Source organism: Gorilla gorilla, chromosome 20 (assembly GCF_029281585.2).
Source record: "Gorilla gorilla gorilla isolate KB3781 chromosome 20, NHGRI_mGorGor1-v2.1_pri, whole genome shotgun sequence".
Lineage (NCBI taxonomy): Eukaryota > Metazoa > Chordata > Mammalia > Primates > Hominidae > Gorilla > Gorilla gorilla.
In genome coordinates, this window is record NC_073244.2 from 6,279,189 (window position 1) to 6,305,271 (window position 26,083).

The 26,083-nt window shown below is 60.1% G+C and overlaps 3 protein-coding genes across 4 annotated transcripts in view; 2 read left to right on the forward strand and 1 right to left on the reverse strand.

Annotated features, from left to right (window-relative positions):
• CIMAP1D (CIMAP1 family member D) overlaps nt 1-12,665 on the reverse strand; it is a 51,127-nt gene extending 38,462 nt beyond the window's left edge. The window contains exons 1-2 of the mRNA XM_055370985.1: nt 12,623-12,665; nt 7,053-7,136 (exon numbers count right to left, since the gene is read on the reverse strand). The gene's annotated coding sequence lies outside the window, so the exon portion shown is untranslated. The remainder of the gene's footprint in view (nt 1-7,052; nt 7,137-12,622) is intronic.
• Nucleotides 1,904-10,614, forward strand: MADCAM1 (mucosal vascular addressin cell adhesion molecule 1). Of its 2 annotated transcripts, XM_055370981.2 has the most exons (5): nt 1,904-2,297; nt 3,100-3,384; nt 3,763-4,095; nt 7,181-7,465; nt 10,015-10,614. In XM_055370981.2, exons 1-5 carry the CDS (start codon nt 2,246-2,248, stop codon nt 10,233-10,235), a joined length of 1,176 nt encoding a protein of 391 aa, XP_055226956.1. In that variant the 5' UTR covers nt 1,904-2,245; the 3' UTR covers nt 10,236-10,614. The 2 variants fall into 2 exon arrangements, with proteins under 2 accessions (XP_055226956.1, XP_055226957.1); XM_055370982.2 differs by lacking the exon at nt 7,181-7,465.
• TPGS1 (tubulin polyglutamylase complex subunit 1) lies at nt 12,592-24,732 on the forward strand. Its single transcript, XM_055370983.2, has 2 exons — nt 12,592-13,091; nt 23,967-24,732. Exons 1-2 carry the CDS (start codon nt 12,718-12,720, stop codon nt 24,499-24,501), a joined length of 909 nt encoding a protein of 302 aa, XP_055226958.1. The 5' UTR covers nt 12,592-12,717; the 3' UTR covers nt 24,502-24,732.
• Nucleotides 24,733-26,083: the final 1,351 nt, after the last annotated feature.

Consider the following 26,083-nt stretch of genomic DNA (forward strand, 5'->3'; position numbering starts at 1 on the left):
GTGGATGTGAGGGCTCGGCACACGGGGACTGTGAGCAGCGTGATCACCACGCATGACCCAGCGGGCGGGTGCAGGACAGGGCCCTGGAGAGCTGGGACACACCCTGCAAGGGGCCTCAGCCCTCCTGGCGCCCAGCGGCCCCTCCCCACCTGCAGGAAGTAGGGTCGGGGGCTGGGAAACAGCCCATTCACCAGGCCTGCTGCCCCCCGCCCGGGTTAAGGGCCCAGCTTCCCGGGAAGGGCCTGCACCTCCGGCCTGGGGAGGGCCCCTCCTTGGAGTCTGCCTTCCGGTGAGGCCTTTCCCGGCACCAGCCTGGGCAGGAGGGGGATGGGACCCAGGGAGACAGGGCTGTGAGCTCACACACCTGGGCCCTCATCTCCGAGGGGACTGTTTCCCCACCCCGGGCCTCAGTTTCCCTCCTCTAGGCCTCAGTTTCTCCTTTGCACCCAGCCCCTCCTCTAGGCCTCAGTTTCCCTCCTCAGCACCCAGCCCCTCCCCCGAGCCTCATTTTGCCTCCTCTGCACCCAGCCCCTCCCCTAGGCCTCAGTTTCCCTCCTTTGCACCCAGGCCCTGCCCTGGATCTCAGTTTCCCTCCTCTGGTCCCAGCCCTGCCCCTGGGCCTCAGTTTCCCTCCTCTGATCCCAGCCCCTCCTCTGGGCCTCAGTTTTCCTCCTCTGGTCCCAGCCCCGCCCCTGGGCCTCAGTTTCCCTCCTCTGGTCCCAGCCCCTCCTGTGGGCCTCAGTTTCCCTCCTCTGACAGGTAAGCCAATTGGCAATGCTTGGAACCCCATGGACTGGCTGCTGCTTTTTATTCCATGGCCAGGGAAACTGAGGCACAGACAGACCCTGAGGTCAGCAGGAATGCTCCATCATTTTATTCCCGCGTGCCTGCGGTGCATGGGGTCCAGGGTCACAGGACGGGCCCCTGGGTGGAGGGGAGCCGGCGATCACGACTGCCACCACAGGCCCTCATTGAGCTAGGAGCAGAGCACCCTGGGAACCACAGCGGAGGAGGGTGGGGGGCGAGGGGGTGAGGGGGTGGGCAGAACCTGGGTAAGGTGAGGAGCAGCCTGGGCAGAGTCCCAGAGGCCCCGGGAGGGTCCCGGTGATGCAGGGGGGTAAACAAGCTACCAGCGGAGACAAAACCAGTGTGTGGGGCTTGGAGGAACAGGTGGGTGGATTCCAGTGCGTTTGGAAGCTGAGGTTCCCAGGACTCGCTGATGGCAGCTGTGAGTGGGAGTCCAGCCAGCATCCCTTCCAGATCCCTCTTGTGGACCGAGATCCAGGTTTCAGTGTAGACCAAGGAACAGAGGCAGCCCCTACTCGGGCTCCCAGGCTCCAGCCAGGCCTGCTAGGTGGGCGGCCTCTGCCCGTGTGATGGAAGGAAGCCAGGCTCAGAGATGGGGTGACTTGTCCCACGTCCTGGAGGGTCTCACAGCTCCACCACGGCCAGGAGACTTCAGTCCAGGGGGCCTCCATCCCCAGCGACCTTCACCTGACCCCCAGGGGACCCCAGCCGACAAGACCCGGCCCGCAGCTCCGGAGCAGGGGGGCTGCTCTCCACCGCCCCTGTGCGGCCGCCCGGGAAAGTGCAGGCGGGCCGGGCGCGGTGGCTCACGCCTGTAATCTCAGCACTTTGGGAGGCCGAGGCGGGCAGATCACCTGAGGTCGGGAGTTCGAGACCAGCCTGACCAACATGGAGAAACTCTGTCTCTACTAAAGATACAAAATTAGCCAGGCGTGGTGACGCATGCCTGTAATCCCAGCTACTGGAGTGGCTGAGGCAGGAGAATCGCTTGAGCCCGGGAGGCAGAGGTTGCGGTGAGCTGAGATCGCACCATTGCACTCCAGCCTGGGCAACAAGAGCGAAACTCAGAAAAAAAAGAAAAGAAAGTGCAGGGGACCCGCCGTCGGGGTGGGGGCGGTGCTGCCCAGCCTCTGTCCCACTTCCATGCACTTGACCTCGACCCTCCGGCCTCCGTCTGCGATCTTCCCGTGCCTGAATATGAGGCTTGGAACAGACCCAGACCTTCCTGCCTGCCCATCCTGAGTGGCCCCGGGCCCCCGCCCCATCTTTGGCCCCCAGCCCCTGCCTCTCTGCCGCCTCCAGGGTCGGGGGTCAGGCCAGGAAAGCCCCTTGGGAAGCCCCCGGGGAGCAGCTGGAGCGGGGTCGCCGGGCGGCGGGAAGGAGTGGGCGCCTCTATTTAAGCGGCTTCCCCGCGGCCTCGGGACAGAGGGGACTGAGCATGGATTGCGGACTGGCCCTCCTGCTGGCGGGGCTTCTGGGGCTCCTCCTCGGTGAGAAGGGGAGGGGGCGCGGGAGAGAGGAGTGAGTTAGGAGGGGGCTCAGGAGAGGGGAGGGGGCTCAGTAGAGTGGGGGCGCAGGAGAGAGGAGGGGCGCAGGAGAGAGGAGGGGCGCAGGAGAGAGGAGGGGCGCAGGAGAGAGGAGGGGCGCAGGAGAGAGGAGGGGCGCAGGAGAGAGGAGGGGCGCAGGAGAGAGGAGGGGGCGCGGAGGGGAGGGGGCGCAGGAGAGAGCAGGGGGCGCAGGAGAGAGGAGGGGGCGCAGGAGAGGGGAGGGGGTTCGGAAGAGAAGGGGGGCTCGGGAGAGGGGAGGGGGCCCGGGAGAGAGGAGGGGGCCCGGGAGAGGGGAGGGGGCTCGGGGGAGAGGAAGGGGCGCGGTGAGCGGGGAGGGGACGCGGGAGAGAGGAGGGAGTTAAGAGGGGGAGCAGGAGAGAGGAGGGGCTCGGAGGGGGCGCGGGAGAGAGGAGGGGTGCTCAGAGTTAAGGGGCTCCGAGAGAGGGGGTGATAGGTGATCCTGCCAGAGGAGGGGGCTCGGAGGAGGCAGGGGCTGAGAGGGGAAGTTGGGGGACTCCGCGCGGCCCCCTGACCCGCAGCGAAACTGGCTCCAGGCAGCTGGGGTTCGGGGGACTGGGGCAGAGGCGGCGGTCGGGGCGGGGTTCAGGGACCGAGCCTGGGAGTCCGGGTAGCGGCGGGGCAGGGGTCCGGGGTGCAGCGGAGGGTCCGGGAACTGGGCAGAGGGGCAGAGGCGGGGCGGGGTCCGGGACTCCGCGGGGCTGAGCGAGAGCCGCGGTCGCCGCAGGCCAGTCCCTCCAGGTGAAGCCCCTGCAGGTGGAGCCCCCGGAGCCGGTGGTGGCCGTGGCCTTGGGCGCCTCGCGCCAGCTCACCTGCCGCCTGGTCTGCGCGGAACGCGGGGCCTCGGTGCAGTGGCGGGGCCTGGACACCAGCCTGGGCGCGGTGCAGTCGGACACGGGCCGCAGCGTCCTCACCGTGCGCAACGCCTCGCTCTCGGCGGCCGGGACCCGCGTGTGCGTGGGCTCCTGCGGGGGCCGCACCTTCCAGCACACCGTGCAGCTCCTTGTGTACGGTGAGGCGTCCCCCCGCGCCCTGCCTCTCTGACCCTTGGACTCACGGCTCCTTCCCTATGCCACCTCTTCCTGGAAGCCTCCCAGATTGCAGGCCCGGTCCCAGCTCCATGCACAGCTCCCCGAACCCAGGTCCCCAGCCTTCGCTTCCCCCCAACTCACCCCAACCCTCCCAGGGCCGGCCCTGGCCCATCCTCCAGTCTATTCCAGCCTCCCAGGGTGGGGCCACGGGGCCTGCGCACAGGCCGTCCCCACTGCCTGTTCATCAGCAGCCCCCACTCATCCTTGGCCCCAGCTCCAAGCCCCTCCGGGCTCCGGCCCCTCCATCCTGTCCAGCCCTGAGTCTGGGCTCAGCCCTCACCCCCGACCCTCCATCACAGCCTTCCCGGACCAGCTGACCGTCTCCCCGGCAGCCCTGGTGCCTGGTGACCCAGAGGTGGCCTGTACGGCCCACAAGGTCACGCCCGTGGACCCCAACGCGCTCTCCTTCTCCCTGCTCGTGGGGGGCCAGGAACTGGAGGGGGCGCAAGCCCTGGGCCCGGAGGTGCAGGAGGAGGAGGAGGAGGAGCCCCAGGGGGACGAGGACGTGCTGTTCAGGGTGACAGAGCGCTGGCGGCTGCCGCCCCTGGGGACCCCTGTCCCGCCCGCCCTCTACTGCCAGGCCACGATGAGGCTGCCTGGCTTGGAGCTCAGCCACCGCCAGGCCATCCCCGGTGAGTCCGCTGGGTGCCCTGGAGACCCACCCGCTCGCCAGCCTTGACAAGCACTTCGGGACGGGGTGGCGGGGGGTGGCAGCACCTGTGCTGTGGGGCGCTGGGAGGACTGGATTCCCCCACGCAGCGACAGCGACATTCATCAACGCAACATGTATTTGCCGAGCACCTGCCCCCCAGCACAGGTCCCACCCCTCCCCTGCCCACAGCGCTCCATGGCTCTTGCCTTGGGGTCAAAGCCCAAGTCCTCCCCAGGACCCACAGGAACCTGCACGACCTGCCCTGTCCCCTTCCTGCCCTCCCTCCACCCTTTCTCCCCCTCCTCATTCTGCTCCAGCCACACGGGCCTCCTCGCTGTTCCTCCAACACGCAAGGCGTGATCCTGCCCCGGGGCCTTTGCACGGCTGTGCCCTCTGCCGGGAATACCCTTCTTCCGGATCTTTCCACGGCTCTCTCCTCCTCCCCCTCAGGTCTCTGTAGAATGTTGCCTCCTCCGTGAGGCTTCCCTGGATTCCCGTTTAAAGGGTCAACCCCTGATCCCCAAGGTGTACAAACATAGGCACACAAGCACACACATGCACAAACACAGACACACACGCGCGTGCACACAGGCACACACGCACACGCGTGTACAAACACAGGCACACAAGCACACGTGTGCACAGGCACACAAGCACACGTGTGTACAAACAGGCACACAAGCACACGCGCACACACGTACACAAATAGGCACACGTGCACACGCGTGTACAGGCACACAAGCACATGCGTGCACAGGCACACGCGCCCACGCGTGTACAAACGCACACACCCACATGCATGTACAAACACACAGGCACACGCGTGTACAAACACGCACACACCCACATGCGTGTACAAACACAGACACCCATGCACACACGTGTACAAACGCACACACCCACACACGTGTACAAACACAAGCACACAGGCACACGTGTGTACAAACACGCACACGCGTGTGAGCCCCCTTTCCCTTCTGTTTCGTTTCTTGACACCTTGGATGACATCTGACATCCCCCAGTCCCGTACATTCTCTTTTCCATGACCTTCTCCCGCTGTGGCTCCCAAGGTGGGAATCTTGTGTCGCGCACGGCTGTGTCCACAGAAGCTAGAACAGGGCCTGGGGCATAGCAGGTGCTCAATAAACCCTTGCTGAATGCTCGGATGAAGACATTTAATGTGGGCCGGTGCCCTGGCGGTGCTCCCTTCACGCTCTGTCCAATCCCGAAGCCCCTGCCGGCTTCTCCCACTAAAGAAAAAGGGATTTGTCCTCCCACGGGGCACCCTGATACCCATGTTAATGGACGTGAGGTCGTGAGTTTCAAGCAAAGGGCTCCCGGGGATAGAGCAGAAGCTGGGAGACCTGGGAGGTCTTGGTGGTGGGGGTGGGGCTGGGGTGGGCAGAGAGGAGGCTGGATTTGAGGGATATTTTACAGAACACGGGCCCTCACGGGCCTCAGTCTCCCCATCAGTCCCACAGGGGATGGAGCAGAAGGCCAGGGCAGAAAGCCCCCAAGCACCTCCTCTCTCCACGCCAGCCTCCTCCCAACTCTCCTTGTCCACAGCCCATCATAATAAACGCGGGACCCACTCGCTCTCAGGGCAGCCCAAAGAGGTGACTCTCACCCCTTTGACAGTTGAGGAAACTGAGGCACGTGGAGATTAAGGAGGCTGCTGGGGTGATGTTGCCAGTGAGTGGGGGCCCTGGAATGCCCGGACTCCCATCCTGCCCACTGTGGTGCCTCAGTTTCCCCATCTGTCCAGTGGACTTCCCTGACCGTGGGTCCTTTGTAAATTTCAGGGACCATGTGGATTTCAAAGCACTTTATAAATTATAGGCTTTAGGCCGGGCTCACGCCTGTAATCCCAGCACTTTGGGAGGCTGAGGTGGGTGGATTACCTGAGGTCAGGAGTTCAAGACTAGCCTGGCCAACATAGTGAAACCCCATCTCTATTAAAAATACAAAAATTAGATGTGGCCAGGTGCGGTGGCTCACGCTTGTAATCCCAGCACTTTGGGAAGCTGAGGTGGGTGGATCACGAGGTTAGGAGATCGAGACTAGCCTGACCAACATGGTGAAACCCCGTCCCTACTAAAAATACAAATATTAGCCTGGCGTGGTGGTGGGCGCCTGTAATTCCAGCTACTCGGGAGGCTGAGGCGGGAGAATCGCTTGAACCCGGGAGGCGGAGGTTGCAGTGAGCCAAGATCGCACCACTGCACTCCAGCCTGGGCAACAGAGCAAGGCTCCATCTCAACAACAACAACAACAAATTCTAGGCTTTATCAACTAGAACAGCATGCCGAATAGAAACAAAAACGTGGGCCGGCCATGGGAGGCGGAGGCGGAGGCGGGAGGATCACTTGAGTGCAGGAGTTCCAGACCGGCCTGCGCAACATACGAGACCTCCCATCTCTACAAAAAAATTTAAAAATTAGCTGGGTGTGGCATTGCACACCTGTGGTCCCAGCTACTCAGGAGGCTGAGTGGGGAGGATGGCTTCAGCCTGGGAGGTTGAGGCTGCAGTGATCCATGATCGCAACACTGCACTCCAGCCTGCACGAAAGAGCGAGACCCCATCTCTAAAAAAAAAAAACCAGGCCGGGCGCGGTGGCTCACGCCTGTAATCCCAGCACTTTGGGAGGCCGAGGCGGGTAGATCACCTGAGGTCGGGAGTTCAAGGCCAGCCTGACCAACATGGAGAAACCCCGTCTCTACTAAAAATACAAAATTAGCCAGGCGTGGTGGCACACGCCTGTGATCCCAGCTACTCCAGAGGCTGAGGCAGGGGAATCGCTTGAACCTGGGGAGCGGAGGTTGTGGTGAGCCGAGATTGCGCCACTGCACTCCAGCCTGGGTAACAAGAGCAAAACTCCGTCTCAAAAAAAACAAACAAACAAACAAAAAAAAAGAATAAATGGAAATGTGACTCACCAGAGTGGTCCAGGGAAGGGGCTTGGAGAGGTTCTGGTCCAAGCCCTTCATCCAGATGCGGAGACTGAGGCAGGAGAAGCAAGCCTGGGGCAGCAGAGAGAAAAAAAAAACCCTCACTCTGTTTCCAGTCCTGCACAGCCCGACCTCCCCGGAGCCTCCCGACACCACCTCCCCGGAGCCTCCCGACACGACCTCCCCGGACCCTCCCGACACCACCTCCCCGGAGCCTCCCGACACGACCGCCCCGGAGTCTCCCGACACCACCTCCCCGGAGCCTCCCGACACGACCTCCCCGGAGCCCGCCCCCCAGCAGGGCTCCACACACACCCCCAGGAGCCCAGGCTCCACCAGGACTCGCCGCCCTGAGATCTCCCAGGCTGGGCCCACACAGGGAGAAGTGATCCCAACAGGCTGTGAGTTCTGGTCCCTGGGGGCAGGGAGGGCGGGAAGGACTGGGAGCGAGAGGTTCCTTGGATGAAGACTTTAGACAAGAAATTGCCCTGCCCAGCCTCGGTTTCCCCGTCTGCCCAGCCTCAGTTTCCCCATCTTTCCAGCCTCGGTTTCCCCGTCTGCCCAGCCTCGGTTTCCCCGTCTTTCCAGCCTCGGTTTCCCCATCTGCCCAGCCTCGGTTTCCCCGTCTGTCCAGCCTCAGTTTCCCTGTCTGTCCAGTGGACTTCTCTTAACTGTGGGTCCTTTTTGTAAACATCAGGGACAGTGTAGATGTCAAGGCACCTGGTAAATTCTAAGCCTTGTAGACTAGAAGAATCTTTGGAATAGAAGCAGAAACAGAATGCGGCCACATAGGTAATTTCTTTCCTTTTTTTTTTCGAGACAGAGTCTCGCTCTGTCCCCCAGGCTGGAGTGCAGTGGTGCAACCTTGACTCATTGCAACCTCCGCCTCCTGGGTTCAAGCGATTCTCCTGCCTCAGCCTCCTGAGTTGCCGGGATTACAGGCACCCATCACCACTCCCGGCTAATTTTTGTATTTTTAGTAGAGATGGGGTTGCACCATGTTGACCACGCTGGTCTCCAACTCCTGACCTGAGGTGATCCGCCCGCCTCGGCCTCCCAAAGTGCAGGGATTACAGGTGTGAGCCACTGCACCCGGCCCACATAGGTAATGTTAGAAATGCTTGTCCCCCGGTGCCACAAAGAAATAGCACTCAAACAAATTTAATTCTCTCAGCAAGGCCATTTTTACTTTCTGCAGAAAGGGTGCTCATTGTAGATGGAACAATGGTGAGAGCACAGCTGAACAAAGGAAAAGCAGACATATTTATCCCTCACACATTTGGGTCGCCCTTACTGCTGTGTCCTGCATCCACTGGCTGGAGCAGGATATCACACTTTTAAACTGATACCCAGTTTGCTAACAACCTAAAACTTTCCTAAATAGGTAAGCGCAAAGGAGGACAAACAAGGAGAGGAAGTTGCTTACGAAAGATTTGAGGAAGCAATAACATTTCCAAATAAGGAAGGGGCATAAGCTATGAGCTAAGACTTCCCTGGGACTCTCCAGATATGCCTGGGTAAGCCCAAGCAACTAACTGGGCTAAAGTGTAAGAACTAATAGCTGATAGGAGGCTTTAGAGTAAGAAGCTATTATTTCTAGTGTCTATTGTCTATTATTTTATTTGTAAATCAAGACGAGCTTTGAAGAGGAACTTTTCTACTTCCTACAGATAATTTCAAATTTAAAAGTAAAGGCAAGGCATGAACCCGGGAGGTAGAGCTTGCAGTGAGCCGAGATCGCGCACTCCAGCCTGGGAGACAGCAAGACTCCGTCTCAAAAAAAAAAAAAAAAAAAAAAATTAAAAGTAAAAATAATGTGGTCGGGCCAAGCATGGTAGCTCATGCCTGTAATGCCAGCACTTTCGGAGGCCGAGGCAGGAGGATCACTTGAGCCCAGGAGGTTGAGGCTGCAGTGAGCTGAGATCACACCTGGGTGACAGAGCAAGACTCAGCCTCAAAAAAAAAAGTGTTGGCCAGACACGGTGGCTCACGCCTGTAATCCCAGCACTTTGGGAGGCCAAGGAGGAGGATCACCTGAGGTCAGGAGTTTGAGACCAGCCTGGCCAACATGGTGAAACCTCATCTCTACTAAAAATACAAAAATTAGCCAGGTGTGGTGGTGTGTGCCTGTAATCCCAGCTGAGGATTACTCGGGAGGCTGAGGCAGGAGAATCACTTGAACCCGGGAGGCGGAAGTGGCAGTGAGCTAAGATCACGCCATTGCACTCCAGCCTGGGGGACAGAGCAAGACTCCATCTCAAAAAAAAAAAAAAAAAAAAAAGTGTGGTCATACATTTCGCAGAGCCCAATATATCCCAAGCATTATCATTTCAACAGGTAATCAATATAAAGTAGTATGAAGGAGATATATTACATTCCTCCTTTTTCCCCAGACTGCCTTCAAAGTGCAGATTGTAGGCTCAGCACCCTTCATGGTGGTGAGCCGTCCTCTCTCCGGTCTGCCCATTTTTTTTTTTTTTTTTTTGAGAGACAGAGTCTCATTCTGTCACCCAGGCTGGAGTGCAGTGGTGCGATCTCAGCTCACTGCAACCTCCACCTCCCGGGTTCAAGTGATTCTCCTGCCTCAGCCTCCCGAGTAGCTGGGATTACAGGCGCCTGCCACCATGTCCAGCTAATTTTGTATTTTCAGTAGGCACAGGGTTTCACCATGGTCAGGCTGGTCTCAAACTCCTGGCCTCGTGATCCGCCCACTTTGGCCTCCCGAAGTGCTGGGATTTCAGGCGTGAGCCACCGCGCCCGGCCTGGACTGCCCATTTCTAAACTCTAAGGTGCTATGCGCATTTCAAAAGGGTCATGGTAAAGTCCTTTGTGAAATTTCAGGGAATGTGGTAACTTTGGAAGCACGTGTAGCCTCTGAGGGGCTCCTCCCTTCCCAAGCCTGCAGAGGCCTGGAGGGCTCTGACCGGGGTCTCCTGCACTCTCTCCCCAGTGTCCAAACCTGCGGGTGACCAGCTGCCCGTGGCTCTGTGGACCAGCAGTGCGGTGCTGGGACTGCTGCTCCTGGCCTTGCCCACCTATCACCTCTGGAAACGCTGCCGGCACCTGGCTGAGGACGACACCCACCCACCAGCTTCTCTGAGGCTCCTGCCCCAGGTGTCGGCCTGGGCTGGGTTAAGGGGGACCGGCCAGGTCGGGATCAGCCCCTCCTGAGTGGCCAGCCTTTCCCCCTGTGAAAGCAAAATAGCTTGGACCCCTTCGAGTTGAGAACTGGTCAGGGCAAACCTGCCTCCCATTCTACTCAAAGTCATCCCTCTGCTCACAGAGATGGATGCATGTTCTGATCGCCTCCCTTGGAGAAGCTCATCAGAAACTCAAAAGAAGGCCACTGTTTGTCTCACCTACCCATGACCTGAAGCCCCTCCCTGAGTGGTCCCCACCTTTCTGGACAGAACCACGTACTTTTTACATATATTGATTCATGTCTCATGTCTCCCTAAAAATGCATAAGACCAAGCTGTGCCCTGACCACCCTGGGCCCCTGTCGTCAGGACCTCCTGAGGCTTTGGCAAATAAACCTCCTAAAATGATAGAAACGTGTCATTTTTCTCAGTTGACACCCACTCCGTGGAGAGGAGAGGTCTGAGGGCTCCGGACAGCAGAGGGTTGACTGTGGGTCCTGCCTTGATGGCTCCATCTCCCTCATCCCACAGTCCGGGGCTGGAGAATAAAGTGTTAGAAATGCTTGTTCCCCGGTGCCGTAAAGAAATAGCACTTGAATATAAATGTCATTTCCTCAGCAAGGCCACTGTTTTACTTTCTGCAGAAAGGGTACACTGGCCAGCAGTTTTGCCACGAGAGTATCCAGAACAAAGGAGACAGGGTCATTTATAACCTGACGCGTCCACCCTACTGCTGTGTCTGGTTTCCATTGGCTGGAACGGGACCTCACATTCTGTATTTGTCCCGATCGGCTAGCAGCTTGGAACTTTTAAAAAGAGGCAAAGGCAGAGGAGAACAAAGGAAGGAAGAAGTAGCTTGTGGAATGCTAAGAAAGGTAAAAACACCTTCAAATAAGGAAGAGGAACAGGTTATGACCTAATGCTTGCTCGGACCAGTATAAGCACACCAGGGCAGATATTTAGCCTACATTGTGGGCACTAAGAACATAAAGTACGTTGATTTCTTTATTACATTATATATATTCAATATAACATTAACAATTAATTAACAAAGAATGTTAGCACAGGTCTTTTGTTTGTTTGTTTTTTGAGACGGAGTCTCGCTCTGTCGCCCAGGCTGGAGTGCAATGGCGCGATCTCGGCTCACTGCAAGCTCCGCCTTCCGGGTTCACGCCATTCTCCTGCCTCAGCCTCCCGAGTAGCTGGGACTACAGGCGCCCGCCACCACGCCCGGCTAATTTTTTGTATTTTTAGTAGAGACGGGGTTTCACCGCGTTAGCCAGGATGGTCTCGATCTCCTGACCTCGTGATCCGCCAGCCTTGGCCTCCCAAAGTGCTGGGATGACAGGCGTGAGCCACCGCGCCCGGCCTACCACAGGTCTTTGAGTACATTTTGCTTCTAAGAGAAGTTACTATTTATTCCTAATTAGATGGGGAGGAAAGTCTCATTTGAAGAGGAACCTCTACTTTACGTTTTACAAAGGGCATTTGGTCTGCCCGCCAGAGATTCCTGTGCTGGGAGGATGGTGGAATGGTCCCCGGGCAAACAGCTCTCATTGCCCCCTGCCCGGGGCAACGCCCCTGAGGGACGGGGACGGCACCCAGCAAGCTCTGCCCGGGGCGGGAAAACGCCAGGGCTTAGTGGTTTCCTCGGTGAGAAGCTTAACCAGGAGTCCCCGAAAGCAGTGAGGGAAGATACACAGAGGTCGCCTGGGGAAACACACGGAGAGGCGGCTTATGGAGGAGACTGCTTGTGTTTTGAGGCGGCTGCGGGCTGCGGAGGGTTGGGAGGGCCGGGAGGGCGGCCGGAAGCGAGGTCAGCCGATGAAGGCCTGGAGGTGCCAGCCCGGGGGCCCTGGAGAGCCATGGCAGAGTTTGGAGCTCTGGAGGCTGCGGTGTCAGAAAGCTCCCTCTGGCGGTCAGCGGGGTAACAGCCCGGGATGCTCGCCCGTGAGGCCGCCAGTAGGGGCTCAGCGCAGCTGCAGCGGAGCTGGGGAGGGGGCTTCTCCCACGAGGTGAGCTACGCACTCAGACGTTGACTGAGTTAGGCGGAAGGCCAGGCTGAGCTCGACCCCCAGCACCAAGGCTCAGAGATGAACATGAGAAAAGGGTCTGGGGGCCGGGCGCGGGGATGGGTCCAGCAGTCCTGGGCAGGTCCAGCCCCGCGCATGCTCCGTCAGGCTTCTCTGGTAACCAGGGAGACTGGTTGCTAGGAGACCATGCTAATGAAGGACTCGCTCACTACCCAAATGGCAAGCAATCCGGCTTTGTGCCAGAAACGGAGCACTTCCGAGGCAGCCATTTTGGAGTCTGGCAAAATTCAGGACCGAGGCCAAAGCCAGGAGAGCCAATCAATATACACAAAGAGGGAGGAGAAGAGAGAGTGCCAATAAGGACACAAGGAAAGTGGTAGCGTACCCTTGTCACTTCCCAAAGTCTCCCAGCGGGATACCGGTGCCCTCTGCCCTTAATCAAGATGGCCGCCTTGGGAGGGCTCTAGCGCACAGTGGCATATGGCGGTGCTTCCGGTCCCGCTGCCCTCAGCGAAGATGGCGGCAGTGGAGAAGCGGCGGCAAGCGGTAGCACCGCCGGCCGGTTTCACAGACAGCGGCCGCCAGTCGGTATCCCGGGCGGTGGGGGCGGCCGAGAGCGAGGAGGACTTCCTGCGGCAGGTCGGCGTGACGGAAATGCTACGTGCGGCCCTGCTGAAGGTGCTGGAGGCGCGGCCCGAGGAGCCGATCGCCTTCCTGGCTCACTACTTCGAGAACATGGGCCTGCGCTCGCCTGTAAACGGCGGCGCCGGGGAGCCCCCGGGCCAGCTCCTGCTGCAGCAGCAGCGCCTGGGCCGCGCGCTGTGGCACCTTCGCCTGGCCCACCACTCCCAGAGGTGCGCAGCGGGCCGGCTTGGGCGGGTGGGGCAGCGATGGACTTCAACTCCCAGCATGCCGCGCGCGGCTCCCTACCCGCAGCGCCGGCGCGGGGGCCCGGGGCTTGCTGGGAGTTGTAGTCCGCGATGCCTTCTTGGGTGGGATGGATCGGACAAGGTGGGCTGGAGGGTCCGGGCTTCGGTCCGGCGCTAGACAGCGCGCTGCATGCGGCGCGAGTCCTTCTGGCCGGCTTCGCCTTCTGTGATGCCTTTTTGCAGGTGCTGAGTTTCCCCTTGCAATTCATGATTTTCAAAACCGTGCAGCTCAAGAGGACTTGGCCCGAGGTCGCAGAGCCAGCCCCCGAGCAGGTCCTCCTAGTCGCCTCCTTAGCAGCCTCATGGCATCCCCGTCCATTCAGCCAGAACGTGAATATTTACAGAGAGCAGCGCAGTCACCCAGGGCCCCCATCTTAGGGGACAGGCTCCCAGCGGGCAGGTGGGGATTCCTGGAAGAGCCTGGCGATGTGCGGGCGGGTTGCAGGGAAGAGGCCCAGCAGGTGCAAATTTAGACCCCGAGTGTGGGGCACACGGGAGGCGGGAAAGCCACGGAATTTGGCTGAAGCATGCGAGGCTGTAGGTGCCTACGCGCGGTGTCCCCTGGCTGGGGCCAGTTCTGAGCCCAGGAAAGGTGGTTGGGGACTATGTGTTGACGTTGGGGATGGATGGGCTGCTGTCTTTTGTGGGGGGGGGTCCCCAGAAGCGGAGCCTGAGGTAGGCATTGTGTGTGCAGGTGATTTTATAAGGGGGTGTGCCCAAGAGAACCCAGGAAGGGGGTGGGAAGAGCAGGCAGGGAAGGATGCCAAGCAAAGGTGCCCTTTCAGCCTCATAACCAGGGCATAAGCGCCCACCATGGCAGCCCTCGCCAGAGTCCCAGAGAAGTTCGGGGGGAGAAGAGAGATGGGGAGTGTCCCCCCCACCACGGTCAGGGTGCACAGGTGTCCAAGATCATACTCAGATAAGGGTGGCAGGGTGTTGGGGACCTGAACAAGGAGCAGACTTGCTCCAGTGGCCCAGTGGCTCTGAAGGCCCCGCCCGATGATTTGCTGGAGCCAGGTGGGAGGGGAGCGGGCAAGGGCAGGCCCAGAAGGTCAGTGGAGCCGTTTACTGCGATGGAAGGCCCCTCGTTTGAAGAAGCTGCCAGAGCCACTTGCGGATTAAGTTGGAGGCTGGGAGGAGCCTGGAGACAGGAAGGTAGAAAGAAGCGTCTGCAACTGAGACACGGGGCCAGGACAGAAGACTGAACTGGAGGGGTCCTGAAGGCTTCAGGAGAGATGAGAAGAGCTCAGGACCACACTCTGAGGGCACCTAGCCCAGAGAGCCCACCAGAAAGGGTGAGAACGTGAGACCAGAGGTGAAGGGGGAGCAGGAGGAAGATGGCCTCCCAGGACATCCGGAAGAGAATCTCCGAAGGAGGAAAAGGGGTCAACAGCAGGCCCACCATGTATGGTTGTTCAGGTTGAGCACTGCACAAGCCACTCACCCCATAGACACTGCAGATGAGGATATTTATATTTATATTAATTTCCGAGGGCTGCTGGAACAAATTATCTCCAACTTAGTGGCTTACAACAACAGAAATTTATTCTCTCACAGTTCTGGAGGGCAGAAGTCTGAAATCGGGGTGTCAGGAGGGCCACACTCCCTCTGGAGGCTCCAGGGAAGGAGCCTTCCTTGCCTCCCCAGCTTCCGGTGGCGGCCAGTAGTCTTTGGCTTGTGGCCACATCGCTGCAGTCTCTGCCTCCGTCGTCACATGGCCTCCTGTGTGTCTCTGTTCTGTGTTCCCTCATAAGGACACCACTAGGCCCCACCCTACTCCAGTGTGACCTCAACCATCTACATCTGCAAAGCTGCTGTCTCAAATAAGCTCTCAGTCTGAGGTTCTGGATGGGCGTGAGTTTGGTGGGCACCAGTCACCCCAGGACAGGAGTGGAGCCATTGGCTGGAAGAGTTCTCATACGAGAGATTCAGGGCAAGGGTGGTGCTGGTGGCAGATGCATCCCAGCCCTGGGCTCGCCTGGGCTCCCCAGAGACACAGCCAGTGGGGAATGCGGAAGACAGGTGCATAGACCTGCATGGCATCTGATTCTGTGCTCATGGAGCCAGGCCTGCTCCCATCCTCCCAGCAGGCAGCTCCGGCCGCCCCTCCATCCTTGGACCGTCGGGAACCCCTGAGGTCACCTGGCCAGTCAGGAAGAGAAGCCCAGAGCAGCCGGGCGCGGTGGCTCACGCCTGTCATCCCAGCATTTTGGGAGGCCGAGGTGGGCGGATCACAAGGTCAGGAGATGGAGACCATCCTGGCTAACACAGTGAAACCCCGTCTCTACTAAAAATACAAAAAATTAGCCGGGTGTGGTGGCAGGCACCTGTAGTCCCAGCTACTCGGGAGGCTGAGGCAGGAGAATGGCGTGAACCCGGGAGGCGGAGTTTGCAGTGAGCCGAGATCGCGCCACTGCACTCCAGCCTGGGCAACAGGGCGAGACTCCGTCTCAAAAAAAAAAAGAGAAGCTCAGAGCTTGGCAGATTTGTCCCCACTCAGTCCAGGGTGTGGACCCCCAAAGGCTGAGGGGCTGACTGGGGCTGCTCCTGAGAGCATCACCGTGGTAGACTGGGGGAGAAGTCACCCCAGATCCTCCCTGGCACCTTCTTTTGAGAAATTGCAAGCTCCGGCCGCCAGGGCTGGTGATGGCAGCCACAGTGTCCCCCTCCTGCCACCTTCCTGGTCGTCTCCAAGGCCCCCTGGAGCACACACACAGACGTGACATGACTTGCTGAAGGCCACACGGCCACCAAGGGCAGAGCTGGGGTCAGAGAGCCCCAGAGTGCAGCCCCGGAGGCCTCCTCAGCCACCAGGTTGCTCATCGTAGCAGCAAGGGCTGCACTGCCCCCTGCAGGTCACTGCCAGGAAAACGTGCACGAAAACGAAGCCCCGGCTGATCTGGGCCAGGGTTCCCCCGACTCGTCCTCTGGGGGCCGTCCTGGGTACTGCAGGGCCCTGAGCAGCGTCCCTGGCCTCCACCCACTCCTTGCCAGGAGCTCTCCGAGTCGTGACAACCACAGATGTCCCAGACACCGCCCGGCGTCTGCTGGGGGCAGGAGTGGGAAGCAGAAGTCTAAGGTGTAGGGTGGCTCCTGTCTCTTTCTGGAGACGTTCCATAAATAGAATCTTTCCTGTATTAACAAATGCTCACACGCCTTACAAACCGCTCTGTGTAGGAGCCGACACAGACGGAGCCCTGGCTGGGCTCCCGCTTTCCATTTTGCAATCAGGGAAACCAAGGCCCAGAGGCCACCGTCACAGGCAGAGCTGACGTTCCAGCCCCGGCCTCCTCCTCCAAGCCCAGAGCTTGCTGCCTTCCTCTTCCTCCTCCTCCCTCACCTGATGATTCTGTTGGGAGCCGCCCGGGAGCCCAGGACGGGCGGGTATGCGGCCGCCTTGAAGTTGGCTGTCACCTTCCTGTCTCCTGCCGTCATCATGGCTGTGATCTCACCAGGCTGTAATTACCTCTTTGTGTGTCTTCCTGCCCCTCAAGGCAGCTGTGGCTGAGCTACTGCCCTAATTACAGCCCGAAATAAGCAGGTAGGGCCTCCCACACGTATGCCAGCTGCTGTCCTGGGCACCTGGCTCCAGCCCCGTTCTCCCGTCCTCACAAGAACCCCCACTCCGTAGATGCACAAGGCCAGGTGCAGAAAAGGAGAGTGCACACAGCTGGGAGGGGCAGACGAACACCCGAGGCAGGACTGGGCCAGGCACAGAGCCCTGCACACCGAGGGGCCGCGTGGATGCTTGCGGAGCCGGACCAGGGCTGCCGCCCCCAGAGAGGAGAGCATTTGTGCAGAAGTGGTGGTGGATGGCGCTGGGTAATCCTGGCCCACAGACCTGTCAGTCTGGAGAAGCTGCAAGCACGACAGGAACCAACAACCCCAAACCTCAGTGCCTTCAACACAAGCAAAACTCTTCTCGCTTACTCTGCAGGGGACGTCCAGTTGTTTGTTTGTTTGTTTTTTTTTGAGATGGAGTCTGGTTCTGTCGCCCAGGCTGGAGTGCAGTGGCGTGATCTCGGCTCACTGCAAGTTCCGCCTCCTGGGTTCACGCCATTCTCCTGCCTCAGCCTCCCAAGTAGCTGGGACTACAGGCGCCCGCCACCACGCCCGGCTAATTTTTGTATTTTTAGTAGAGACGGGGTTTCACCATGTTGGCCAGGCTGGTCTTGAACTCCTGACCTCAAGTGATCCACCCGCTTCGGCCTCCCAAAGTGCTGGGATTACAGGCATAAGCCACTGTGCCTGGCCCAGTTTTCTTTTTGAGCCAGGGTCTTGCTGTCACCCAGCCTGCAGTGCAGTGGTGCAATCCCAGCTCACTGCAGCCTCGACCGCCTGGGCTCAAGGGATCCTCCCACCTCAGCCTCCCAAGTACTCGGGACCACAGACGCACGTCACCACACCTGGCTGATTTTTAAATTTTTGTAGAGACAGGATCTCACTATGTTGCCCAGGCTGGTTTCGAACTCCTGGACTCAAGCAATCCTCCTGCCTCGGCCTCCCAAAGTGCTGGGCTCACAGGCAGGAGCCACGGCACCCCCACCCCCCTAACCAAGGGCTTGTTTGATCTTGACACGCGCCTGCAATCATGACCACAGAGAAGTGGACTGAGAAGTAGCACGATGGCTCTTAACATTCCCGCTGAAAGTGGGCCACGCCCCCTTGCACGTTTCAGGGGGCAAAGCAAGGCCCAGAGGCTCACCCTCGGCGGGGTGGAGAAGTGGCGGGTGGAGAAGTGGCGGAGGGATCCGCGGAGCAGCGCTGCCGTCGCCAGCTTTCGAGATGCCCCTGCAAGCCTCGGCTCCCGGGGTTCACGGCCTGGTGCCGTCCCTTCCCCCTGCACAGCCGGAACGGGACTGCAGAAGCAACGGACAGAGTGTGGCCTCCGAGGCGGGTCACGAAGGACATCGTGGTGTCCCCCTCCCTCCTGGGTGGGTTGCTGGCTCGGCTGGGCAGCCGCCATGCGGTGGGGTCGCTCGCGCAGCTCCCAGGGAGCACCTGCAGCCGCTGCCAAGAGCCGCGCGGGTTCCCCTGCGGGGGACTGGGCCGCCTCCCGTGGAGCCCCGGGGGAGTGTGGCCACGGCAACCTCCTAAGAGACCCCAAGCCAGAGCCTCGCAGCAAAGCCGCCGCCGAGACGCTGTGTCAATAGTAAATGCTTGTTGGTTTTAGGCCTCTAGGTTTGGGGTGTGATCTGTGAGGCGGCAGCAGCCTGCCCGACCTCACAGCAGATCCTGATGAGAGGGGCCCCGGTGCGGCTCCTGCTGGGTCATGCGGAGAGGTCAGCCGGGCTCGGCTCGCGGTCGTGAAGTCAGGCGTGATGGGAGCTCGGGCCGCCGCGCTGACGCTGCGACTGCCCCCAGCGCATTTTGGGGATGACCTCATGGATGGTAAAAGCGCTCAGCAGATTATAAGGGCCAACAAATGGGGCCTTTACTACTTGGGAGGGAAAAGGAGCCTACAGCCAGATGGGCCTAGAGTTGAATTGCAGGTCGCTGCCCTCCCGCCTCTGGGCCTCAGTTTCCTCCTCCATAGCAGAGCTTTGACCCTCGAGCTCGCTGAGATGGCACGTCCATCCCTAAGCCCTGAACTGAGCAGCAGTGATGACCAGGGAGGCACGTGTTCACCAAGCACCCACCGTGCACCGGCCCAGCATTACTGAGCACCTACTGTGCACCCGCCCAGCATTTACTGAGCACCTACTGCATACCGGCCCAGCATTACTGAACACCTACTGCACACCAGCCCCACATTTACTGAGCACCTATTGCATCCTGGCCCAGCATTACTGAGTACCTACTGCACACCAGCCCCACATTTACTGAGCACCTATTGCATCCTGGCCCAGCATTTACTGAGCACCCACTGCACACAACCCCAGCATTACTGAGCACCTACTGTGCACTAGTCCTGCATTACTGAGCACCTGCTGCACACCAACCTGCCCTGGCCCCACATTTACTGAACACCTATTGCACGCTGGCCCAGCATTTACTGAGCACCTACTGCATACCGGCCCTGCATTACTGAACACCTACTGCACACCGGCCCAGCATTACTGAGTACCTACTGCACACCAGCCCAGCATTACTGAACACCTACTGCACACCAGCCCAGCATTACTGAACACCTACTGCACACCAGCCCAGCATTACTGAGCACCTACTGCACACCAGCCCAGCATTACTGAGCACCTACTGCACACCAGCCCAGCATTACTGAACACCTACTGCACACCAGCCCAGCATTACTGAACACCTACTGCACACCAGCCCAGCATTACTGAACACCTACTGCACACCAGCCCAGCATTACTGAACACCTACTGCACACCAGCCCAGCATTACTGAACACCTACTGCACACCAGCCCAGCATTACTGAACACCTACTGCACACCAGCCCAGCATTACTGAACACCTACTGCACACCAGCCCAGCATTACTGAACACCTACTGCACACCAGCCCAGCATTACTGAGTACCTACTGCACACCAGCCCCACATTTACTGAGCACCCACGGCACACAACCCCAGCATTACTAGCACCTACTGTGCACTAGTCCTGCATTACTGAGCACCTGCTGCACACCAACCTGCCCCGGCCCCACATTTACTGAGCACCTATTGCACGCTGGCCCAGCATTTACTGAGCACCCACTGTACACAGACCCAGCATTACTGAGCACCCACTGCACACTGGCCCCACATTTGCTGAGCACCTACTATGTACCAGCCCTGCATTCACTAAGCACCTACTGTACACCAGCTCTGTATTACTGAGCACCCACTGCACACTGACCCTACATTTACTGAGCACCTATTGCTTGCTGGCCCAGCATTTACTGAGCACCCACTGCACATCGCCCCAGCATTACTGAGTACCTATTGCACACCAGCCCCACATTTACTGAGCACCTATTGCATTCTGGCCCAGCATCACTGAGCACCTACTGTGTACCAGCCCTGCATTACTGAGCACCTGCTGCACACCAACCCTGCATTTACTGAGCACCTACTGCATGCTGGCTTAGCACTTCCCCGGCACCTACCACAGGTGGCCCACAGAAAGGTGAAGTCGTGTGCCCAGGTCATGCCGGAGGGAAGGCTGCCCTCCTCACCATGAAGCTGAGCTCCCAGAAGGGAAAAGCGTAAGCCCTGAGGTTGGCCACTTCCTCTCTGGGACCCTTGGCCAGACCATGGGGCTGCCCTGAGCCTCAGTTTCCCTATATGTCCCAGAGGAAGTAACAGGCCACTAGCATAAGGCCTGGCCGGGAACTGATGGGGGGAGTGAGGCCAGGGGGTTAAGCAGCCCACCCAGGGTCCTGCAGCGGCCCCCACGCTGGCGACGGTGCTCCCTGGCCACTCCCTGGTGCCCTCCACGGGAGTGTGTGTCACACTACCAGCACACGAGTGGCACGTAGTAAGGCCTCAGGCTCCTCACTGGGGCAAGGAATCGAACCCACCCCAGAGCCGGCAGCAGGGCTGACAGCCTTCTTCTGTAAGGGGCCAGATAGTGAACATTTCAGCTTTGCGTGGCAGCCTCCATCCTGACATTCAGCTCTACGGTTCTGGTCTGAAGCTGCCACAGGCCACATGTCAGCAGACTGATGTGGTTATGTTCCGATAAAGCTTTATTTACAAAAGCAGGCAGCAGGTCGGATTTGACCCTCAGGCTGACTGCGGGGCCTCGCCTGTGGGATTGTGGGGAGAGAAATACCACCACTGGCCCCGAGCAGCAGCTGTCACCTGTAATCCCAGCAGTTTGGGAGGCTGAGGCAGGAGGATCGCTTGAGCCCAGGAGGTGGAGGCTGCTGTGAGCCCTGATTGTACCACTGCTCTCCAGCCTGCACAACACAGTGAGACCCTGTCTCAAAAAAACAAAAGAAAAAATGCAATGTCAGCTGTGTTAAATGTTCAGCACAGACTGGGCGCAGTAGCTCACACCTGTAATCCCAGCACTTTGGGAGGCCGAGGTGGGTGGATCACGAGGTCACTCGAGATCCAGACCATCCTGGCCGACATGGTGAAACCCCGTCTCTACTAAAAATACAAAAATTAGCCGGGCGTGGTAACACACGCCTGTAATCCCAGCTGCTCAGGAGGCTGAGGCAGGAGAATCGCTTGAACCCGGGAGGTGGAGGTTGCTGTGAGCTGCGATTGTGCCACTGCACTCCAGCCTGACGACAGAGTGAGACACTGTCTCAAAAAAAAAAAAGAAAGAAAGAAAGAAAAGAAAAGAAAAAAACAAATGTCAGTTGTGTTAAATGTTGAGCACAGTATTTGGCCACATGTAAACAGGCGCTGCTGCTGCAGGGAGGGAGACCAGAGGGTCCTGGTGTTGCGAAACAAAGAGTGGAGAGACCAAAAAAGGTTCAGGAGAGTTTATCAAGGTGATCACTGGCTCAGCTGGACATACATCCAGAAAGTCTGAGCCTCGAACAAAGGGCTTTTCCTATTTTTAAACATCGTAAGGCGGGAACTACGTGAGGCGGGAAGCAAGTTACAGAGGCGAGAAACAAAGGCAGTTAAGCATTACAGCATTTCTTTTTTCTTTTTCTTTTTTTTTTTTTGAGACGGAGTCTCGCTCTGTCGCCCAGGCTGGAGTGCAGTGGCGCCATCTCGGCTCACCGCAACCTCCACCTCCCAGGTTCAAGCGATTCTCCTGCCTCACACTCCCGAGTAGCTGCGACTACAGACGTGCACCACCACGTCCCGCTAATTTTTGTATTTTTAGTAGAGATGGGGTTTCACCATGTTGGCCAGGATGGCCTCAATCTCTTGACCTTGTGATCCTCCCACCTCGGCCTCCCAAAGTGCTGGGACTGCAGGCGTGAGCCACCGTGCCTGGCCAACATTTCTTACATCTTGAGAAAAACATGTCTTACAACCTAAACTTATCAGTCTTGTGACCCTGCAGCCGTGCTAGGGAGGTAAGCAGGAACTCGCTGGGCCTGTAATAAACTGAGGAATGTGGAGTTGGAGAGTATAGATAAGGTCCACTGACTACAGAGAGAAGACAGGCTGTTAACATTCTCTTTTAACTTGAGTGTAAGGGTGGGGGTCACACTTTGCAGCAACTTTAAGAGGATTTTAAAATTTCTATTACTACTACTATTAGGTTAGGGTTGATTTCACTAATTCCTTCTTCACTGGGGCCAGATGCCCCAGACAGATGCCTGTTGGTTGATTCAAGACATTTACTGAGCACCTACTGTGGGCAGGGCAGTGTTCTGGGCACCAGGGCTATAACCAAGACGAACTTCCGGCCCTGGAGGGCAGGTGCTCACACTGGTGGGAGACATGAAGCTCACAGGGATGTGGGACAGCGAGTGAGACAGGATGACCACTAGGAAGAAAACAGGAGGAAAGGAGTTAGGGGTCAGGGGAGGCGACATTTGAGGAGAGACCTGGAGGAGACCAGGGAGGAGGTGAGGGAGATCTGGGGGAAGGCAGTGTCACGGCCCTTGCAGAGGCCCTGAGGCCGGTCCAGTTGGAGCTGGGAAGCCAGGGCTGGATGGGAGCTGCGGGGAGGAGAGGCCTGAGCTGGGTGGAGGCTGGGAGGAGGGAGACCAGGCTGGGTGGGGGCTGGGAGGGGGGAGGCCAGGCTGGGTGGGGGCTGGAAGGGGGGAGGCCAGGCTGGGTGGGGGCTGGGATGGGGGGAGGCCAGGCTGGGTGGGGGCTGGGAGGGGGGGAGGCCAGGCTGGGTGGGGGCTGGGAGGAGGGAGGCCAGGCTGGGTGGAGGCTGGAAGGGGGGAGGCCCAGGCTGGGGGGTGCTGGGAGGATGGAGGCCAGGCTGGGTGGGGGCTGGGAGAGGGGAGGCCAGGCTGGGTGGAGGCGGGGAGGAGGGAGACCCAGGTTGGGAGGAGGAGGCCGAGGCTGGGGGTGCTGGTGGGGAGGGGAGGCCCGGGCTGGGGGGTGCTGGGAGGAGGGAGGCCAGGCTGGGTAGAGGCTGGGAGGAGGGAGATCCAGGTTGGGAGGAGGCCGAGGCTGGGGGTGCTGGTGGGGAGGGGAGGCCCAGGCTAGGGGGTGCTGGGAGGAGGGAGGCCTGGCTGGGTGGGGGCTGGGAGGAGGGAGCCCCGGGCTGGGGGGTGCTGGGAGGAAGGAGGCCAGGCTGGGTGGGAGCTGGGAGGAGGGGAGGTCCAGGCTGGGTAGGGGCTGGGAGGAGGGAGGCCCAGGCTGGGGGTGCTGGTGGGGTGGGGAGGGGAGGCCCAGGTTGAGTAGGGGCTGGGAGGAGGGAGGCCCGGGCTGGGTAGGGGCTGGAAGGAGGGAGGCCTGGGCTGGTCAGGGGCTGGAAGGAGGGAGGCCTGGGCTGGGTAGGGGCTGGGAGGAGGGAGGCCTGGGCTTGGGATACTGGGGGGAGGAGAGGCCAGGGCTGGGGATGCTGGGGGGAGGGAGGCCTGGGCTGGGAGGGGACTGGGAGGAGGGAGGCCTGGGCTGGGGATGCTGAAGGGAGGAAAGGCCCCGGCTGGGGATGCTGGGGGGAGGAGACGCCCGAGCTGGGAGGGGGCTGGGAGGATGGAGGCCTGGGTTGGGGATGCTGGGGGGAGGGAGGCCTGGGCTGGGGATGCTGCAGGGAGGAGAGGCCCTAGCTGGGAGGAGGGAGGCGGGGGCTCAAGAGAGGAGCTGCAGGGATAGAGGGTGAGGAGGAGGGGAGGCCGGGGATGGGGGGTAGGAGGAGAGGGGAGGCCAGGGCTGGTTGGGGGGTCGGGGAGGCTAGGGCATAGGCCTGGCGAGGAGGGGAGGCTGGGGCTGGGTGGGCGCGCGGGCTCTGCCGGCCCCCAACGTCCCCGTCTCCGCAGGGCCGCCTTCAACAACAACGTGAGTGTGGCCTACGAGTGCCTGAGCGCCGGCGGGCGCAGGAAGAGGCCGGGGCTGGACGGGCGCACCTACAGCGAGCTGCTCAGGCGCATCTGCCGGGACGGCCAAGCCCCCGAGGAGGTGGTGGCGCCGCTGCTGCGCAAGGTGCAGTGCCGTGACCACGAGGCGGTGCCGCTGAGCGTCTTCCGCGCGGGCACACTCACCTGCTTCGTGCTGCTGGAGTTCGTGGCGCGCGCCGGCGCGCTCTTCCAGCTGCTGGAGGACCCGGCCGCCGCCGTGGCCGACCGCCGCGTGGGCCAGGCCGTGCTGGACACCCTGGAGGGCGCGCTGCAGGCCAGCGACGCCGCCGCGCCCGCGCGCTTCCTGGAGGCCGGCTCGCGCTTGGGGCCCGACAGCCTGGCGCTGGCGCTGGACCGCGCCGTCGGGGGGCGGCGGCCCAGCGCGCCCATGACCCGCGAGGAGTTCCTGGAGAGGGCCGCCGCGCTCTTCATCGCGAAGGTCAAGCCGGTGGGCTGAGCCCCGTGGGCCGCGCGGATCCGGGATCTGCACTGGGGGGTCCCCGCGTGCGGGGCGCGCGAAGCCTTCCTCTCGCCCTGGTGAGGCCCTGCCGTAACCAGGCGCCCAGCCCTGAGGAGGAGGCCGGGGCTCCCAGGAAGCGGACGCCCCGTCCCCACACAGCGCCGCGGCCGCCCCTCCACCCCCGCGGGAGCCCCTGCCCCACGCTAATAAAATCTGTTGCGAGGCTGACGCTGGTGTGTGTGCGCGCGCCCGCCTCCCAGCCCCGGTGCCCGCAGAAGACGCTTTTCCCCAGCAGGCCCCCCACGGCCCCGGAACCGCGGCGGCTGGAGGGTGGAGGCTGGATTCGAGGCCGGAAACGCCGGGACCCCTGGACCCGGCCTGGTGGGAGCAGCGGAGGGGGACGCCCCACGGGGCCTTGCAGAGCCTCAGGCCGGAGAGCAGGCGGCTCTTCTGGAACGCAGGGCCCGGGCCCTCCAGCCCCGCCCGGCCCAGGTATCCTCCCTGAGCCTCAGTCTGCCCAGATGTCACACAAAGAGGCCAGCCGGGCAGATGGTAGTGACATTGGTGAGACAACAGCCCCAACACTTCCCAGGAACTGAAGTGCCTCATGTGATTGATTCCCAGGCCCAGGCAGCGGAGGTTACACCCTCAGCAAGGGCTCAGCTGGGATCTGCGCCCGGCCTGCTCCAGAACGCACAGGGCCTCCCACTCGCCACCGGTGGGGAGGGTCGTCCCAGTGCCCACCACCACCAACCAGAATCACTTCTCAGACTGCAAGAGCGAATCCAGCCAGGCGCGGTGGCTCACGCCTGTTACCCCAGCACTTTGGGAGGCTAAGGCGGCGGATCACTTGAGGTCAGGAGTTCGAGATCAGCCTGACCAACATGGTGAAACCCTGTCTCTACTAAAAATACGAAAAAAAAAAAAAGCTGGCTGTGGTGGCGGGCGCCTGTAATCCCAGCTACTCAGGAGGCTGAGGCAGGAGAATAACTTGAACCCAGGAGGCAGAAGTGGCAGTGAGACGAGATTGAGCCACTGCACTCCAATCTGGGCGACAGAGTGAGACCCTGTCTCAAAAAAACAAAAAAAAAAACAGGCCGGGCACGATGGCCCACGCCTGTAATCCCAGCACTTTGGGAGGCTGAGGCAGGTGGATAACGAGGTCAGGAGATCGAGACCATCCTGGCTAACACAGTGAAACCCCGTCTCTACTAAAAATACAAAAAATTAGCCGGGCGTGGTGGCGGGCACCTGTAGTCCCAGCTACTCTGGAGGCTGAGGCAGGAGAATGGCGTGAACTCGGGAGGCGGAGCTTGCAGTGAGCCGAGATCACGCCACTGCACTCCAGCCTGGGCGACAGAGCGAGACTCCGTCTCAAAAAATAAAAAAATAAGAAGTGAATCCAGAACTCCAGCTCCGAACGGTTGCTGGCAGGTGACTTCACTCCCTTGGCCTCAGTGTCTCCTGTTAAATGGGAGTCCCCACAGCCTGTTCTGGTGGAAGGTGTCCAATCGGACATAGGGAACACTGAAGCCTTGTTTCTCCCCTGCTCTCACCACCACGTCACAGTCATCCACAC

Bases quoted from the DNA above. Each gene is read 5' to 3' on its own strand.
- MADCAM1 (XM_055370981.2), top strand. From the start codon at position 2,246: ATGGATTGCGGACTGGCCCTCCTGCTGGCGGGGCTTCTGGGGCTCCTC. The intron at 3,385-3,762 runs GTGAGGCGTCCC...CCTCCATCACAG, and splicing joins CGTGCAGCTCCTTGTGTACG to CCTTCCCGGACCAGCTGACC. The intron at 7,466-10,014 runs GTGAGTTCTGGT...CTCTCTCCCCAG, and splicing joins AGAAGTGATCCCAACAGGCT to TGTCCAAACCTGCGGGTGAC.
- TPGS1 (XM_055370983.2), top strand. From the start codon at position 12,718: ATGGCGGTGCTTCCGGTCCCGCTGCCCTCAGCGAAGATGGCGGCAGTG. The intron at 13,092-23,966 runs GTGCGCAGCGGG...CCGTCTCCGCAG, and splicing joins CTGGCCCACCACTCCCAGAG to GGCCGCCTTCAACAACAACG.